At 40.4% G+C, this 14,241-nt stretch overlaps 3 protein-coding genes across 4 annotated transcripts; 2 read left to right on the forward strand and 1 right to left on the reverse strand.

The window, feature by feature from the left end:
* The first annotated feature begins 500 nt into the window (after positions 1-500).
* On the forward strand, positions 501-2,646 carry si:dkey-76k16.6 (uncharacterized protein LOC566817 homolog). The gene is given in 6 exon segments (XM_035172104.2): positions 501-685; positions 833-858; positions 860-941; positions 1,247-1,355; positions 1,897-2,023; positions 2,124-2,646. Coding segments are annotated over 6 exon segments (828 nt in total). The 5' UTR covers positions 501-613; the 3' UTR covers positions 2,536-2,646.
* mgme1 (mitochondrial genome maintenance exonuclease 1) lies at positions 1,841-4,736 on the reverse strand. 2 transcript variants are annotated; one of them, XR_004698003.2, is made up of 6 exons: positions 3,766-4,736; positions 3,417-3,654; positions 3,196-3,328; positions 2,945-3,075; positions 2,694-2,791; positions 1,841-2,451 (listed from the first exon to the last, which is right to left on the reverse strand). XR_004698003.2 is itself a non-coding variant. In XM_035172103.2 (5 exons), exons 1-5 carry the CDS (start codon positions 4,280-4,282, stop codon positions 2,752-2,754), a joined length of 1,059 nt encoding a protein of 352 aa, XP_035027994.1. In that variant the 5' UTR covers positions 4,283-4,736; the 3' UTR covers positions 1,841-2,751. The 2 variants fall into 2 exon arrangements, 1 of the variants encoding a protein (XP_035027994.1); XM_035172103.2 differs by having other exon boundaries at positions 1,841-2,791.
* Positions 4,737-4,850: 114 nt separating this feature from the next.
* On the forward strand, positions 4,851-11,927 carry snx5 (sorting nexin 5). Its single transcript, XM_035172102.2, has 13 exons — positions 4,851-5,012; positions 6,100-6,204; positions 6,330-6,440; positions 6,719-6,840; positions 6,966-7,089; positions 7,467-7,562; positions 7,668-7,773; positions 7,879-7,954; positions 8,073-8,112; positions 8,221-8,307; positions 8,855-9,014; positions 9,113-9,198; positions 10,645-11,927. Exons 1-13 carry the CDS (start codon positions 4,977-4,979, stop codon positions 10,693-10,695), a joined length of 1,200 nt encoding a protein of 399 aa, XP_035027993.1. The 5' UTR covers positions 4,851-4,976; the 3' UTR covers positions 10,696-11,927.
* The last annotated feature ends 2,314 nt before the right edge of the window (positions 11,928-14,241 follow it).

A 14,241-nucleotide genomic window follows, 5' to 3' on the forward strand; every position in this document is an offset into this window, starting at 1 on the left:
TTCAATCTCATCTCATCTTATTAGATATTTCATGAAAAAGTTGGTGCATCAGTCTAGAAGTCTTGTATTACTCATTACTCTATTACTAATTTTTTTGAACTCCCAGCATACTAACTTTATAGTTGGTGTGTGCAGAGCAATGCAGAAGTAATAGTATAATGACCATAACACGTGATTTCTTGGTAAACATGAATCATGTGGTCACACCATGTGCAGGGGAGTGGAAGATAAATGAATCCTATTAGCAGATAACATGTGATCATCAGTATTTGTGTGGAATGTCTATAGAAAGCAAAATAGCCAGTGGATAAGAAACAATTGGACCACAAATCACCCTGTCTAAACTGAGCATAGTGACAATGAGGAAAATGGCTTCCAGAAATCTGTAGAAGGGTTTAAAAATATTAAGACTTGTTCGATACGTGGTAAACTACAATAAACCAGATTTTAGGGATTCCCCCTTCAAACTCGCTCTCGATCTTCGTGTCGAAAGTGCGAATCACTACGTCAGCCTGTGTCTCCAGCACAGCTGATCTCACAGAACCATAAACATAAACTCGTTTACTGCAGGTTACATGTTTGTACAGTTCAGAGAATATCACCAACATTTACCATGGAACTGACCGGAGAGCAGCTGAAAGACGCAGAGACCCAGCTGAGAAGACATCTACCACGATCACTACTGGTTTGTAAAGTCAGACTGAACTGTCAGATCGGAACTCATTGATTCGTGTCGGTCTCTTATAGTGTTATCTTGTCACCATCTCAGTAACAATAAGTGAATGTATTTAATTAGCTGGATTATGATTGAGCTGTTTGCGTTGTTTTCAAGGTATACGGTAATTTGGTCCTGTTAAACAGTCAGCTCAGACCCTGTCCAGGTGTTGGTGGACACATGGCCACACTTCACTGTGATTGTCTGCAGACCACTGCATGTGCAGGTAACACACACACACACACAGATGACAATTATAATGATGTCACTGATTGCTTTGGGGACATGATATAGACTTACATTAACTTCCTGTCTCACCCTAAACTTTAACTTACCTTAACAATTAACCCCAAAAAAGCAATCTGTAATAGTAGTAACAATAATGATAATGAAAGACACTTTACATTGCTTAAAAACAGAGAAAGCTATTTAAATTAATTAGTCTGTTTTAAATTTGTCACCAAACGGTAGCCTATGACAGTTTCTGTGTATTTCTGCGCACAATATCTTCACATTAGATTTTTCTTCCAGGAAGGTGATCTCTTCAAAGATATACTGTTTTTTGCGACGGATGAAGCTCTTATGGAGGAAACCATACGAAAGTCCTCTATTCTTGATTGGACCAGGTTTCTTTGTCTTGGTAAAAGAAATAAGCTTTTTTTTTCTAATTTATTCCTTAATTTTTTAGCACATTGAACAGCCCTATGTAGTGACTGAAATACTATCATGACATTATAATGCACTGATCTTTGCATTTTTAATGAAAGCATTTTCCATTAAATGACATATGAAGACAGATCAATAAGAAATAAGTTCCAAAACCCAGACATCTGATTTCTGTTACATTGCTGCCATTAAGGTTTAGCTGTGTTTTGAACGTTGCTTCTCCTTCCTTACTGTCAAAGCCCTCCCACTGTCATTTAATGATCTGAGAAAGATATATCATTTCTGTCATATTCCGACACCTCAAAAGGTTATGAGGTCAAAGATCAGTAGCTTAGTTAAAAGCAACGCTCAAAAGAGAAATGAACATCACATCAATGCTTTGATCTTTCTGTCTTCTAAATATACCAACATTTGCATAATTAGTTTCAAATCAAGGTGGAAATAATTTCTGACACTGGAATCCTTAATCTTGTTTTAATAATACAAAAAAATAAACGTATTTTCTTCTGTCCAAGCAATCAGTCTTCGGCACATGGAGATATTCAATGCAGTGGCATCAGAAAAACGTGTGTCCAGCAAGAAACTGGCAGTGTGTCACATGATGATATTAGAGGATGTATCCAAGCTTCCCTCTGTAGCCAGGTAGGGCCTATCCAAGCAATTACATCTTAATTCTGGAGACAGGTCATCACCATCACAGGTCTTATAGGTTGTTCATAATTCTGCTTTCTGTTGTGTTCAGCTCAGGAATCTCCCTCGGCTCTCTGGATGAATCCCACGTTGGCTGGGTGAGTCAGACATGGAAGTTCGCAAATGATGACGAGGCTGTGGGGATGATCCGCAACATGATCGCAAACTTCCCCTCCTGCTGCGTGCTGGATGCACAACGAAGGCCAGTGTCCTGGATCCTGACCTATGCGTCGTGTGCCATGGGAATGCTGTACACCCTGCCAGAGCACAGAGGCAAAGGCTACGCCAAAGTCCTCATCAGCACCATGGCAAAGAGGCTCCACACTCAGGATTATCCAGTCTACTGCTTCATAGAGGAGGAGAACCTGGTCTCCTACAGGCTTTTTAAAAACATGGGCTTTACTGAAGATCCCACATACAGGCAGGCCTGGGTGGCATTTAATGAACAGATCAGTGTATGGTAACAAATAAATAAAATATATTCTAAATAACTGATGAGGTCTTTAGAGAAACAAATTAAGTTCAGCTAATTAATTTGCATATTTAGCACAGAAAAGGCAGGTAAACAAGTCGATTAAAAGCTGACGGTTTTGTCCTACAGCATTGTAAGAGGTTTAGTTACCTTAAACTGAAATAACCTGCTTCATGGAAATACACTCGCATATCTCTCTTCAAACACCTCATTTCTTTTCTGAAAAAGCTGTTGACGTATGACCGGATCTGGAATGAAAAGAAGAAATCGTAATGTCAATAATATCTGTATATACCTGTTTAATTACATTTGCATTTTTATATTACATTTATTTCTGACTAAAATCCATCATGCATTAAAAACTGAAATTATTTTGAATGGAATGAATCTGACTGCTTCACCTCTGTTCTGTGAACTTTTCAAGTCGCAGCAACCAGGTCCTCCAGTACTGTAGCATCAGCTCCGAGCTGAGCTGGTGAGCGTGGGCAGGCGAGCCGTCCTTGTAAGCCACTACAATGAGGCCATGATCAACCTGCAGTGAGAAGAGATCGGTGGTGTATGAAGTTTTGAAGGTGTGTAACACTGTGGTAGTAAGAAATCATAAATAATCTGAACTATAATCAGAGAAACAGCATCTATGTCTATAAAACACCTGGTATTTGTAGTTTCCATCATTGTTCAAAGCCCCAGCATAGGCTGCCACTTGAATAGGGTTGTCGTATGTGTTGCTCAGGAATGGCTTGGGCTTCTCTGAAGTCTTCCAGTCAATAAGACATAGAACACCTCTGCAAATAAAGAAGGCTGGGTGTGAAATGTCCACTTTGCTTTGGGAAGAGTACACCGTACTTGTGTCTGCAAATTGACCGTATGTACCTGTAGCGAGCGACGCAATCCACAATTCCCAGATAGTCCAGGGTGTCGTGATGTACAGTGCTTTCAATCGCTCTCACTGCACTGACGTCTTCCAGTATGTGAGAGACGCTCTCCACGTATCCCTGAACCTCAGCCGGATACTCTGGTGTCTCCGCAGGAGGCTTGTTCTCCTGTGTTGCTCCCGACGCCATGATGTCATCCAAAGTGGAATGGAAAAGCTTGCCTTGCCTGAATAAATCTGATTGAAAACAAATTTCGGATCACACGAGAATCTCACTTCTGAGCACAGATGTCACAAATAACAATCTGAATTGAACACAGACACACACTGTATGTTAAACGTACTTACTCTGAGAGTAGTCTTTGAAGCCATCTTCTCCAAGCTCTTCGATCATCCTCCTCTTCCACCTCTCCAGGTAGAATCTCTGATCTGGGGAGAGGGTCTGCTGAAGGATGCGGGTCACACTCGGTGCCGAGGACCCTCCTTGGCCCCTTTTCAACAGAATCCGAACTGGAAGTCCTGACTCTGTCTCCTCTGTCTCTAGAGTCTTCTCAGATAGTAAGAAGGGATGAAGGGTCTTAGGCTCCCTCCTCTCTGGTTTAGATGAGGGCGTTTGAGCTTTGACAACAGGTCCATAGATGTGCTCGTCTTCCGCCTGGAGGGTGTCTGGGGTTTGGGAACTGACCCTGGAGGACATGACGGACTTCACCAAAGAGGAGTAGCGCTCACTGACCGCTAAACTGTAGGAGCTGCGTCTTTTAGGGGAGTTCAGGCAGCGACAAGCGGAGAAGTTCCTCACAGGGCGGGAGGTGCACTGGATGAGCATGATGCCTCCAACACACACCACACGTTTAACAATGAACATTCTGGCAACTTCCACACAAACAACCTGAGAACAATGACTTATTGTCTACTTAGAGGCATCCAACTACACAAAACCACGGGGTTTACGAGGCTTTACGGTATATTTTACGGTCACGTACTTGCCCCAACATGTTCCAAAGTTACCGCTCCACACAAACACAACTGTTTCCACACGACGCGTCTTTTCAGTTGCACAAACTTCCGCCTATGGGAATTGAAGTTCTGATTATATTTTCATTGATGCCTTTGTAACAATAAAAAACTACGTTACCCATAAGGCGCAAAACTACGTTACCCACAATACGCGGTGCATCATCGAAATCCATCCGTGTAGCCATCTGCTCCGCAGCGGTACTAGAGTTTCGCTTACTTTTTTTTCCACTCCATGTTTTTACTAACGACAAACAACAGTTTACATTAATGTTTAAAAAGAGCGCATCAGAAACCAAATGCGATAAAAACTCGTGCACAAATGCAACATGTCTGATTGGGTTAAACACCAATCGTACCTTCCGTGTATTTGACACCGTCCAATCAAATTCAGTGTAAGGCGGGGTTTATCGCTCATCACCAGGAAGTGGGCGCAGAAAACGGTTTGACAGCTCGTCAGTGAGCGGAGGGAGGGCTTCCTGCTTCTAGTTTTGTTATTCGGGTGGTTGGCCTGTTCTTGCCATTCCGTCAATTTCAGTCCCACCATGACATCCTCTTTAGACGAAAACAGCAAGGAAAAGGTGAGGCGAAGGGCTCCTGGCACGTGAGCCCCATTAAAACTCAGCCCCGGGAGTTTGAAACTTGCTTTGTGGCAAGTTATTGCCGCTAACTTTTCCTGCCCACATAACGCTAGCCTGCGGCTAAAGCTAGCTATCGTGTCATGGGTAAAGCTTTCGGGAAGTCTGTTAAACCTTCACGAGTAAAGTCAGTTTGCATGTAGACTGAGAAAACTGTCGTTCGTTCATGTTAACTAACTTGGTCAACTTGGTAAAACTAGCCCAGTTTACGCTAATTGCTCATAGCTACGTCTTTACTCCATTAACTGTGCAGCACACTGGCCCGCAATAACTCAGTCCACTGAGCTAAAATGACTAGCATTCTGACAAGTGTCAGAATACACTACGATATCTTTACTCTGACCTACTTTTAATGCAGCTGCTTCTGTCTCTGAGACCTTCTTTCCGACGGGTGTGCTCTTTACACAGGCAGCTGGGTGTATGATTTGTTCTCTAACCAGCACGACAGTAAATAGACAAGTCCGTTTGTTCTCTATCTCGTAGTATAACAGATCAACAAGGGCGTGGAGCTGACTCTGAAACCAAAAGGACTGGATTCTGTGTTTACTGTTGGATCACAAACTTTACTGCCTTCACTGTCCAGCACCACCGAGCCACTCACAGCTCTACACCCCTGGATGATTTGCATTGCTGTAGTTTCTTTGCATGTTTGGTTATACAGAGGAACTCTTTGGATTGACTCTGAGCTGCACAGATTGAGAGATTGTTTCCTTATGGATTCTCTAAATTCCAACCCCAGTTTGACGTCATCTTGAAGTTTCAGCCAGTCATGATGGGAATTGGACTGGATTTAGGATGTTGTAGATGTTATTAGCACATTCCTCTGAACTGTTTGCATATTGTCAAGCTTTGGAAGACTCCAGTCACTGAGGATTTGCATTGTTGCCTCATTGGCTAAGATTTAGCTGATACCGTTGACCCATAATTACAATTAAATAGCATTAAAAATACAAAAATATATTTTTGTCCTCACACATAGGATCGGTCAGCTAAATTTTTGGGATAACCCTGAAGTGTTCTCTCTCCTTAGATGCGCTCTGTTTCTGTGGATCTGAACCACGATGCTTCTCTCCTCATTGACATTCCTGACGCACTCTGTGAACGGGACAAAGTCAAGTTTACTGTCCATACAAAGGTAGAAAATAGTTTGTACACGAACAAAAACCTTACTCCTAATCTTAAGCATATTCAGTAATAATATTTTCTAATTAGTTGACAGTTTTCCTTTAACATATTCTATTAATGTAACTTTGTTCCCAGACCACCCTTAGCGCTTTCCAGAAGCCAGAGTTCTCTGTCCCCAGGCAGCATGAAGACTTCATCTGGCTACATGACACTCTGGTGGAGACCGAGGACTACGCTGGCCTGATAGTGAGTTGGACGACTTGCACACAGGATTCACACACGCAAACATAGACAGATGATGTAATATCACTATTTCTCTTTGAGCTCTATGTACTAAATGACAAAAGGATAAGTTCAGATATATGTTTTGGTTTGTTGTTATTTGTAAATCTTAAAAGAATCAAGCAGTTATCCTATTGAAAAACTATTTCCCCCAAACTTCATGAGTATGTTACAAATAAGAACATTATCCGGTCATGAATGAATGAAATAAAGTAAATTATATCCTGCTTTATCCGTCATAGATTCCTCCAGCGCCCCCAAAGCCTGACTTTGAGAGCCCAAGAGAGAAGATGCACAAACTGGGGGAAGGTGAAGCCACTATGACCAAAGAAGAGTACGCTAAAATGAAGCAGGAGCTGGAGGCGTGAGTGTGACTCTCAGTCAAAACATAGATATATTGTATTGTATGTGTCCTTTATGCAGCATCATGTCCTTTTGAAAGCTCTTTTATTTGTGTAATCTGTGGTGTTTGTTTTTCTTTCTGTTCAGTGAATACCTGGCTGTGTTCAAGAAGACTGTCCAAGTGCACGAAATCTTCCTGCAGCGATTGTCCTCTCACCCCATTTTAAACAAAGACAGAAACTTCCAGATTTTCTTAGAGTATGACCAGGATGTGAGTTCCTCATACTGCTGACTTCCTTTTCCAAATTGTCTGTTGGAAAGAGAGGAAGTAGAGTGTACTGGACACTTGTGACACATGGCTTACATCCTGCTGTGATCAGCAGTTATGCTGATCTATGTAGTCTTTGTCAGTCGCTCTAACGTTTGTTTGCAGAACTAGCTTTATATATTTAGGTAGCAGTTTGATAAAAGAGCACTGGCTACATGTACGTGTGGATCACACTGTGATGCATAATGACACAAAAACAATGAACTATTGGTACAAGCATGAATGTTATTTCAGATCTTACTTAGTTCCATTACACAACAAATGAGTCATATTCCTCTTAGAGATTTGATAATTCTTCTTTCTTAATTCTGTCATTTTAGCTGACTGTGAGAAGGAAGAATGCCAAGGAAATGTTTGGAGGATTCTTTAAAAACATGGTGAAGTCAGCTGATGAGGTCCTTATCTCAGGAGTGAAGGTGGGGCTTCTGCATGATCTGCCTACAGTGTTTGTACGACAGCCTTACAGATTCAGTGTTGTCACCACTTCCCCACTTACCTTCGTTTGTTTGTCTCCTACACAGGAAGTCGATGATTTTTTTGAGCAGGAGAAGACATTCCTTCTCGACTACTACAGCAAGATAAAAGATTCCACTGCCAAAGCAGAGAAAATGACCCGTGCACACAAAAGTATTAGATAATTATTAACTGGAAGGGGACCTGTCCTGCAATTAATTTATTTCTATTTGGGATTTAGTTTTTTGTAGTTTTGATAGATCATTTCTGTTATTTCAGATATTGCGGATGATTATATTCACATCTCTGCCACTCTGAACAGTCTCTCAGCTGATGATAGTACAGCAAATAAGAAGTGAGTGTCATTTCATTTTGAACATGTTGAGTTGTGATGTAAATTTCATGCTTTATGTATTGACATGTTAATCAAACATGTAATTGCAGAGTTTTCACTGTTATACTTATTTTGTCAGACACCTGGAGAAATTGTCAGATCTGTTTGAGAAACTCAGAGTAAGTTGAACCTCATGTCTCAAAAAAACTGAGACTTTGTAAAACACATTTGTCTTGATTCATTAGTACACTGTGGTTGCCACTGTGTGACTTTGCCTCTGAATGCAGAAAGTGGAGGGAAGAGTCGCATCTGACCAGGAGCTGAAACTGACTGAACTGCTAAGATACTACATGAGAGACATTCAGGCTGCGAAGGTGGGACATGTTTATCGTGTGCTTTCATACAAGGTCCACAGATTACAATGGTGTCTGGTCGTGATGCACATCACAAGCAGGCAAAACGCCAACATGCAGTAACTAATGCTCTGCTATTTACCACAAGTAAAGTTGAAAGATTGAAGAAAATAATCTGCATTCGATAGAGCAACAAGCCAGGCATTTTAAGTTATATTGGAAATTTAAACTTTTGTTATATTCAGCTCAAGGACCAAATTATTATCTATTCTAATTTGGGAAAAAGGGATTTTAAGGAGCCATATGAAACCCTCATACATAAAACAGAAGCACATGTATTTCTGGATCATTATTATTATTATTATTATTATTATAATAACATGTTTTTGTAAAAAATCAGTCTTTCGAAAACATGAAATTAGATATTGACTTATTGGATTCTGTGCACCATTGATTGCTTGTATTGATATTTTGAATGTGCTTCAAGTGAAGGTTCGCTTTAAGTATTTCTTTAAAAAATGTTATTAGTTTATTTCTTATGTTCATCTGTGTGGATCATGTCTGTTAGGACCTTTTATACAGGCGAGCCCGGGCGTTAGCTGACTACGAGAACTCTAACAAGGCTTTAGATAAAGCTCGACTGAAAAGCAAGGACATTCCCCAGGCAGAGGAGCACCAGCAGCAGTGCCTGCAGAAATTTGACAAGCTTTCAAATTCTGGAAAGAAAGGTTTGTCAATCCGGATAGATTCAGGCAGATTTTTGTACTTGTGTATAAGATGGAATGCGCTATGTTAGCCCTTAAACTGCTCAATGTTTTCCTCCTAGAGCTCACTGGTTTCAAGGGGAGGCGTGTTGTGGCCTTCAGGAAGAACCTCATAGAGATGGCTGAGCTCGAAATAAAACATGCCAAGGTGAGAAGCATAATACACTCTGTCTACTTTGTTATATTTTCTGGTAGTATTGAACCAATGAGAATACTTTCACAACATTCCCATGGGAACATACACTCACCAAGCACATTAGCTGTATTCGTCTTCAGTTCTTGTCTGAGACAACTTTTTCTTTTGGACATGGTGCAGAATCATGCTGGAAGTAGCCATTAGAAGATGGTAAACTGTGGCCATGAGGGGATGCACTTAGTCAAAAACAATACTGAGAGAGGCTCTGGCTTTCAAATAATGATTGATTGGTATTTAGGGGAGCCCAAGGTTTGCCAAAAAACATTCCTCATGCCATCACAACACCACCAGCAGCCTGACCTGTAGGCATAAGGCAGGTTGGATCCATGGATTCATGATCTTGATGTGAAATTCAGACCCTACCATCTACAGCCTCAGCAGAAATCCAGATTCATCAGACTAGGCTTTGTTTGTGCTGTCGTGGTGAGCCTCTGCCCACTGGCACCTCAGATTTCACTTCTTGTCTGACATGAGTGGAACTCGACACAATCATCTGCTGTTGTAGTCCTCTCATCGTTAATGTCATACATTCTAAAATGCTTTTCTTCTCCCCTCAGTTAAGACTGGTTATCTGAGTAAGCAACCAGTCTGGTGCTTACTGAATGTTTTGTTTGTTTGTTTCAAACAGCATTCTGAGCAAAACAACAGTTAAATACCATCAAATACTCCACAGCCTGTCTGGCACCAACAATTGCTGAGATCACAGTTTGTTGTGAACACTGAAGCTCCTGACCTGTATCAGCATGATTTCATGCATAGCACTGCTGCCTATGTTTGGCTGATTGAATAATTACAAGTAGCAAGTGTTCCTAGTAAACATATTGGTGAGTATACATAGCATTTTAGACCTGTGATGGTGTTTACATACTATAGCATCACAGTTTGTTTTCAGAACAACCGATCTGGCATATTCAAGTTTCACAAAATCCAGATAATGATTCTTTAAGGTTTACATGTTGTATACACATGCAAACACAAGATAATAAAAAGCTAATTATAACAGGGATACAAGTGTGCATATAAGTGTTGTAAACCAACAGTTGGTATTTTAAGTGTTTTTAAAGAGAGAGAAAACTAGATTAAAAGCAGATACAGTAACTCGGATGTCACTCAGTAGAGGTTCAACAGTCCCCTTATGAAGCCACATTTAAATTCACTAGATCCAGACTTTTATTTGGGTATGCACCAAATTGCACACACTCATAAATATAAGCACCCTAAATATGCCTGATTGTCATGGATTGATCAAGATCCATGAATTATTCTAAAAATGTGAAAAACGCTCGCAATGTTAAAGAAAGTGGAAAAAGTATTTCTGGATCTGCTCCCTGATCCGGGGTCTGCAACAACATTAAATGGATACTTTCTTGAAAAACTTGTTTCCTCTTGTCTCCACAGAACAATGTGACTCTATTGCAGGGATGCATTGACCTGCTCAAGAGCAACTGACATGTTTTCAATTGGTCCTGTCCATACCATCACCAGTATAACCTGGCGTCCCCAGGGCCCCTGCATGGACATGAATCCAAGACCTCTCTCTGCTCCCACCCTGGGGTCTGATGCCACTTTAAAACCCTGCACGAGAAACACCAGTGTCTCGTAAGACGAATGTGTCCATGTTTACAGAGTCCCTGTCCTCTGGTCTGTGGTCCATCCTTTTCCATTATTTATGGAAGTCAAACTCAATGTAATGCCTTTAGAGAATGAGGCCGCCACCATTAAGGTCTTCCATATTTTGGCAGCGCTAACAGAGATGAGACTTCTGTTTTTTTTGGTAATTTCTTAATTTCTCCTTTTTACATTATGCACATAGTATAAATCTTGCCTTTTTCATTACGTTTCTGCCTCCATGAATTTGAACTCTAACCTCCTCCCTCATGTAAATACCTTTTTACCAAAAGGCTTAGAGAACGTCTTTTGTATAGCCAATACCTACATTTTACAGGTCATATGCTTAATCTTTTGGGGGCTTTTTCCTTTGCTAATGGAACAGTTCGACTGATGCAAAACTAGTGCCTGGGAAAAAATATCCTCATACTCTGCATTCCTGGCCTCTGAGATTAGAGTGCATTCAAACCACGCTGTTAGAAGACAAGACTGATCATCAAGTGTTCAAAAATAGCTGCACTTCACCTCAGGAATTCATCCCCATTTCTAAGAAGTGGCGTCAGATCCCACAGTAATCAGAGACGTACATATGGATGAATCATAGAGACCGGTAGAAGAATAAGTCAAACAATGTGCAAAAATATTGCACAGGGCACCCACAATACCCCTGTACCACATGTATTATATCCTCAGCTGCTTCTTCACCCTGGCCAACTCGGTTTATTCACTCTTCCCTTTTTAGTTTGTAATTATTGTTCTTTTTCTTTATTTTGCCCTAAATTGTTAATTACAGGCTCTCATGTATTGGACCTGATATATTTTACCAGATCTTCTAAACACTTGGTTTATCTCAAACCGAAAAAGATGCACTAGGAAAAAAATGGAGAAAAAAAGATACTTTACAAGCCCGACCAGGCTCAGTGGAGAGTTAAAATACATTATAGTTTTATATGAAATTGAATGTATTTCTATTGGATTCCAACTGTGTGAATACCTTTACATGATGCTTTTCCTACAGAACAGCATTTTATAAATTTGTAATAATTACATTAAATAAATCCTGTTTTTCCCAAGTTTGATCTTTTGCCGTTCTGTTTTTTGTGTGACATACAGGTTTGTATTTGAGCCACCCATCATACCACTAGGTGGCAGAATCCATCTATCCACTAACTATATTCAGTTTCCACCAAGCTTCAGTGTGTGGGCCCATGAATTTAAACACAGCTGTACACATGTTTGTGTTAAATCCATTGACCACAGTACATCCTGGGATGGGACAGTGAGAAGTATTAGGTAAGCTTTGAGGAAATGCCATAGTGCTCATGGGAATCAGCACTGCACCACCAAAATGCACATTTCATGCCTTACTCTGACCAGCGCTAACCAACGTGACCCATAATCTGCTGCAAAACATTACAGCGCATGCAAAATTATTTTTTATTTCATTCTGCGTTATTCATCAAAAACGTTCTGCCCATGTCAGCATTTTATTCACTGTATTCTTAACTATAATATTTATACAAAGACCATATACAAACAGTTATACAATTCCACACATACAATAGAGAAAGGAACTTGAACGAGACATGGAGAGGGAAAGTTGTATTGTTTATGTCCATCATGTACATTATATATAATTGTCCATAATGGATACATGTGTCAATGTCACTAGTCGTGCAGACACTGATCAAATTGGTTGATTCATTGATTTAAGGCTTAGTGGATTTCTGTCAGGTCTGAGCTGAATCAAGGGCAACTGGACTTAGTTGCAGATACTAAAGATGTTTCACCTCACATCCAAGAGGCTTCCTCAGTATTTCTGCAACTGAACACTTGTGAAGAGGAATGTAGAGTAAAAGGGTCAGAGTTTAGCCTGACGTGTCAGTTTGAAAGTGACACGATCTTTCAGCATTTACTGTACTTATAGAGTACGTGCTGTCCAACGACTAATCTGATCAGTATCTGTGTGAAACATAAATGTCCCTCACAACTTCAGTCTTATGTGCAGCTGATGTTACACTGATAAAGAAGTCCTTTATAGTTTTTTACGCTAATCTCAGAAACTTCTGAGGCAATGATATTCTGTGTGAAATTTGTCTGTGGCAAGAAATCTGCTGGCTTCAAAGAATGACTTTGCAGATTTTATGAATATCCTTATCTCCTCTAAGGCACACTCAGATTTTACAGGCTTTAAATGCAGAAGTGAAGTTTTTTTCATATTTGAGTCTTTTAAAGGCATTATCACTGATTGCTCATAAACTTTTGCCTTTATGGTAATATGTCAAAATCATCCACCAAACACACATCAGTCAGTTTCTTCTTCTGCTGTGTCATGTCATGAAATAAGTGTTTCTTTGAGTATGAAACCACTTTGGTCATGGACAGGCGAACTGCAAAGAGCCAACGTCTTCTTTCTGCTGACTGACCCTGAACACCTGCGTAATGTCCCACAGCTCTATCACTGTTCAGCTGAAACATCATGATAAGTGCAGTCAGTGCGACAGGAGAATGACTGGAGCCATAAAGCATGAAGGCTGCCTCAAACAGAAACTGTGTCCTCTGCAGGGACTCGCTATAGAAAAGTGCACCTGCACTTTGGTGAAACTAAACTGTCACCTCTTCCTTAGTGAAACAGAGCAGGAGGCTACTTCTTGGGTCTCATTATGTAACAGTTGCACCAATCTGCCAATTTATATACCTTTTTAATCTTTTGCTTCTACCTTCTGAGTTAAAATAGCAACTTGCAGGTTTTAGAGGTCACTGAATTATGTTGAAACTTGGTGTATACTTCTATTTGCACTACAGTGACTGCTGAGAGAGGTTTTCTTCAGCATTTGAAAAGGAAGAATTGGGACAACAGCAAATTTAAATAAAGTTTACATTGCTAAATATGGATTCCAATGCTAGTTTTTAAAGGGAAGAGGCTGAAAACGTATTAACATATTGCATAACACAGCCACCAAGGCCATAGGCTAATACAGCATATACCTCCAACACCCCGCCTTCAAAGAGGCGGATATCATGACGGTTTCTTACAATGTTGTTTTTCTCTGGTGTGAAATGTTGCAGATTGCAGGTTCAAATTTAAAAACAAATAAAAGCTATTATATTCTCCGATGGAAAACCCTATTGACATTTTCCGTAATAAGCAAACAAGCTCACTCATATTGGCACATGTGAGATTCAACATAAAACTGAGGGGATTCACAGATTATTTTCTGGAATATCACTGATTTACATAGTGTCATGGCCAAATATCGTCTCTCCTCCCTAAAACAATGAAATTCTGCTGTTGACACACAACATTGAAAAGCTCAAAAGGTTTTGTAAGTTGCTGTGGCCAAACTTTCCCCAGGTCAGTGCGACTTGCCCTGCTCAGTTGTTTTC

This window comes from Hippoglossus stenolepis, chromosome 12, assembly GCF_022539355.2.
Source record: "Hippoglossus stenolepis isolate QCI-W04-F060 chromosome 12, HSTE1.2, whole genome shotgun sequence".
In the NCBI taxonomy this organism is placed as follows: Eukaryota; Metazoa; Chordata; class Actinopteri; order Pleuronectiformes; family Pleuronectidae; genus Hippoglossus; species Hippoglossus stenolepis.